The sequence below is a fragment of the Etheostoma spectabile genome, chromosome 18 (assembly GCF_008692095.1).
Source record: "Etheostoma spectabile isolate EspeVRDwgs_2016 chromosome 18, UIUC_Espe_1.0, whole genome shotgun sequence".
NCBI lineage: Eukaryota > Metazoa > Chordata > Actinopteri > Perciformes > Percidae > Etheostoma > Etheostoma spectabile.
Genome location: NC_045750.1, coordinates 14,913,445 through 14,916,960, shown reverse-complemented (window position 1 = coordinate 14,916,960; position 3,516 = coordinate 14,913,445). Strand labels below are relative to the sequence as shown.

The window sequence follows — 3,516 nt, the reverse complement described above, 5'->3', positions numbered from 1 at the left end:
AGCTAATACAGGAGAAATATGATCTCTTTTTTTAGTTCTTGTCCGAACACGCGCTGGGGACTTATTTGAGCCACCTGATAGTAAGGAATTACAATAGTCCAGCCTGAAAGTAACAAATGCATAGTTTTTCATAGGGGTGTACAATTCAGAAAATGTCACAATTTGATTAAATATCAATTTTCCATCTCAAGATTTGATTCAAAATTTATTTTTTGATTCAAAAACTTTTCTCAATTAAAAAAATGATTTACAGTATGTACATGGTTATTTTTCCCATGTGATAATATACAAAACGGAAAAAAAAGAATCAATTTCGATTTTGAATCAGTAGAGCCCGTCAGACACCGCCTACCAAGAGCCTGGGTCTGACCGAGGTTTCTGCCTAAAAGGAAGTTTTTCCTCGCCACTGTCGCACTGTTGCTTGCTCTGGAGGAAACTAGAACTGTTGGGTCCTTGTAAATTCCGGAGTGTGGTCTATCTGTAAAGTGTCTTGAGATAATTCTTGTTATGAATTGATACTATAAATAAAATTGAAATTGAAATTGAATAGAGCTTGAATTGTTTTTTGCTTTTTTTGCACAGCCCTAGTTTTTCAGCATCGTTTTGAGACGGGATGTGCCTAATTTTGGCAATGTTACTAAAGTGAAAAAAGGTTGTTCTTTAGGTTTGTTTTAAGTGGGTGCTAAAGAATATATCTTAATCAAAAATAACTCCTAAATTTCTGACAGTAGTGCTGGAGCCCAGGGCAATGCTATCCAGAGTAGCGACTGTATATCATTAGATAATGAGGTTTGCAGGTGTTTAGGGCGTGCTTGAAGTTTAGCTAAGTAACTGGTTTCACCTGGCTTGATTGATAGGTATAATTGGGTATCATCCACATAACAGTGAAAGTTAATTGAGTGTTTCCTAATAATATTGCCTAGAGGAAGCATATATAAGGTGAATAGAATTGGTCCAAGCACTGAGCCTTGTGGAATGCCATGGTTAACTTCAGCGTGCCTGGAGGATTCATTGTTAATGGCAACAACAGTGCCCCTGCCCTCAGCAAAATAAAATTTCTTTGATCGATTACCTAATCAATTAGTGTGCATTGATCACTCAACACTGCCGACAACACTGTTTGACAGACTGTCACACAGTAAAAAGAATAATCTGTTAATACTTCACATGTTTTAGAATGTGTCCTTCTCTCTGTTGCATTTCTGTTGGCTCATTCATAAAAGACCTTTTCAATGCACCATTTCCTCATTTTAGTTTCTATACAGTATTTTAGTTTTTCTTTGCATTGCATCTGTACTTAGTGTAGTATTAGTAAGAAATGTTCACCCTATTGTCTCTGATTCTCACCATACGCATCACTATTTTGAGCTCCTGCTCTTGCTGGCAACTTGTCAACATTCAACTTTTTTGGGTTGTGATAATATTACTGTGTATGTTATAATTTCCTGTGTACTGTACGTTGTTATTTTTCTGATCTGTGCTGTTTGTGTCTTCCTGCAGGTACCTAATGTGCAGCCATGCTGAGGACCTGAAGGCCAAGGCAGAGTGGGAGGGCAAGGGTACTGCCTCACGCTGCCGACTGCTGGACAAATTACAGAGTGAGAAGACCTACCTCTGTAGAGCTACTACACATAATACATGACTACAACACTACTCAATACATAACCAATATGTTTGCTTTTATCTCTCCTTGTAGCATACCTGCCACCCTCTGTGATGCTGCCCCCTCGGCGGCTGCAGACCCTGCTGCGGCAAGCAGTAGAGCTGCAGAGGGACCGCTGCCTCTATCACAACACAAAGCTGGACAGCAGTCTGGACTCAGTCTCTCTCCTCCTCGATCATGTCTGCAGCAGGTTGGTACAGCACAGCTTGCATGCTGCTCAGGCCCATTAAGATCTCTGTGGTAAACTATCCTGCAGCAGGATCTGAATGCATCAGTGGACCACCTGTTGTTATAACTAAAATGTTGATGCATATGGACTGAAAGCCTTGCTTTGTATTTGTCTCCTGTGTCAGAAGTCTTCACTCATTTGCCCTCTCTTGGATGTTCTGCTCCTAGCATCTTACTACTGTATAATGGCTGCACTATGTTTGTTGTTTAGCCTTTGTCCTTTTCTCATAATTTTTTCTATCCTTGCCTTTTGTTTTATGATTTTCTGATTGCGACATGTTAATAAGCAAAGAAGACCTACTATTGCTGACTTAAACACTGAAGATTTAAACCTTTTGGTCTTTCTCCACATCCCAGGAAGCAGTTCCCATGTTACACTCAACAGATTCTGACAGAGCACTGTAACGAGGTGTGGTTCTGCAAGTTCTCAAATGACGGCACCAAACTAGCCACTGGCTCCAAAGACACTACGGTCATCATTTGGCAAGTAGACCCGGTAAGTGTGAAAAATGCCTAAATTAACACACTGCCTTTTTTATGATTAAGTCCACAGCTAAAATGACCCTCCAGGAATGTTGAGGTCAGAGCCTTTTTACATTTGCAGGCAGGTTTTCCTTGGCATTTTAAAATATGTACCTAACAGTAATGTACTTTGTTAGAATTTCCCATGATAACCCTTATGTGCATATAAAACACTCTCTGAAGCACTTTTAGAAGCACCTTTATTTTCTGATTATGAGACATTATCTATAGAAATACATAAGTTCCACTTGTTGGCCCTTTGGTGCAGTCTGTCATTGTCTCAGATATGTCACTGAGAATTAATATGGTGCTCTTCATTGCACCCTTAACGTCGGTTGGTTTTCTTTTTCTGTTAGAAACACTGGTGTCTGTTTTTATATAAAGAAGAAAGGCTGTTTACTTTCTATCTACTAAATAAGAACCCTGAAACAAATGACGTCCATTCAAAGAAGTGGCTTGTCGTCCCGGGTCTTTTATATCAGTTCAAACTTGGGAAAGACTTTTAAAAAACCTTTTTTATTTTTTATTTTTAAATACTGGTTTGAATTTAGTGCATCATTGACATGAAATGATGAAAATCCATTTGTCATAAAGACTGGACTTTGTAACAGTCCAGAATATCTTTTCCATTCTTAATTTAATGTCATGGAACTAAAGAGGGCCCACCCGCAGTGTGTCAGAATTAATGTTATTATCATCCCCTTCGTCTTATTTTTGTGTAGGAGAGCCACCAGTTGAAGCTGCTGCGAACCCTGGAGGGTCATGCATACGGCGTCTCCTACTTAGCTTGGAGTCCCGATGACACCTACCTGATCGCCTGTGGACCTGACGACTGCTCTGAGCTGTGGCTCTGGAATGTTCCGGTGAGGTTTCAGGCCCCACTGTTCATAAACCTATACTTTTGATACCTCTTAACTGGCATGTTTCCAAATGCCAGCCCTGTTTTACATGTGAACATGAGTTTACAAAAGCATAGATTGGGGATGTCAAAGACTTGAGCTGTCTATTTCATGTTCAATAAACAAGCACATAAGAAAAGCAGGCCAGTCAGCCTCCCATAGATACTCTGTAGGCTGTGTGTACTCAATGACCTTTCCCATCCC

General features: G+C 39.9%; 1 protein-coding gene across 1 annotated transcript in view; it reads left to right on the top strand.

The window, feature by feature from the left end:
* The window catches only part of wdr26b (WD repeat domain 26b), a 17,025-nt gene that overhangs the window by 8,477 nt on the left and 5,032 nt on the right, over positions 1-3,516 (top strand). Inside the window, exons 5-8 of the mRNA XM_032543479.1 lie at positions 1,501-1,598; positions 1,697-1,853; positions 2,249-2,387; positions 3,136-3,276. Coding sequence (XP_032399370.1) covers positions 1,501-1,598; positions 1,697-1,853; positions 2,249-2,387; positions 3,136-3,276 — 535 coding nt within the window. The remainder of the gene's footprint in view (positions 1-1,500; positions 1,599-1,696; positions 1,854-2,248; positions 2,388-3,135; positions 3,277-3,516) is intronic.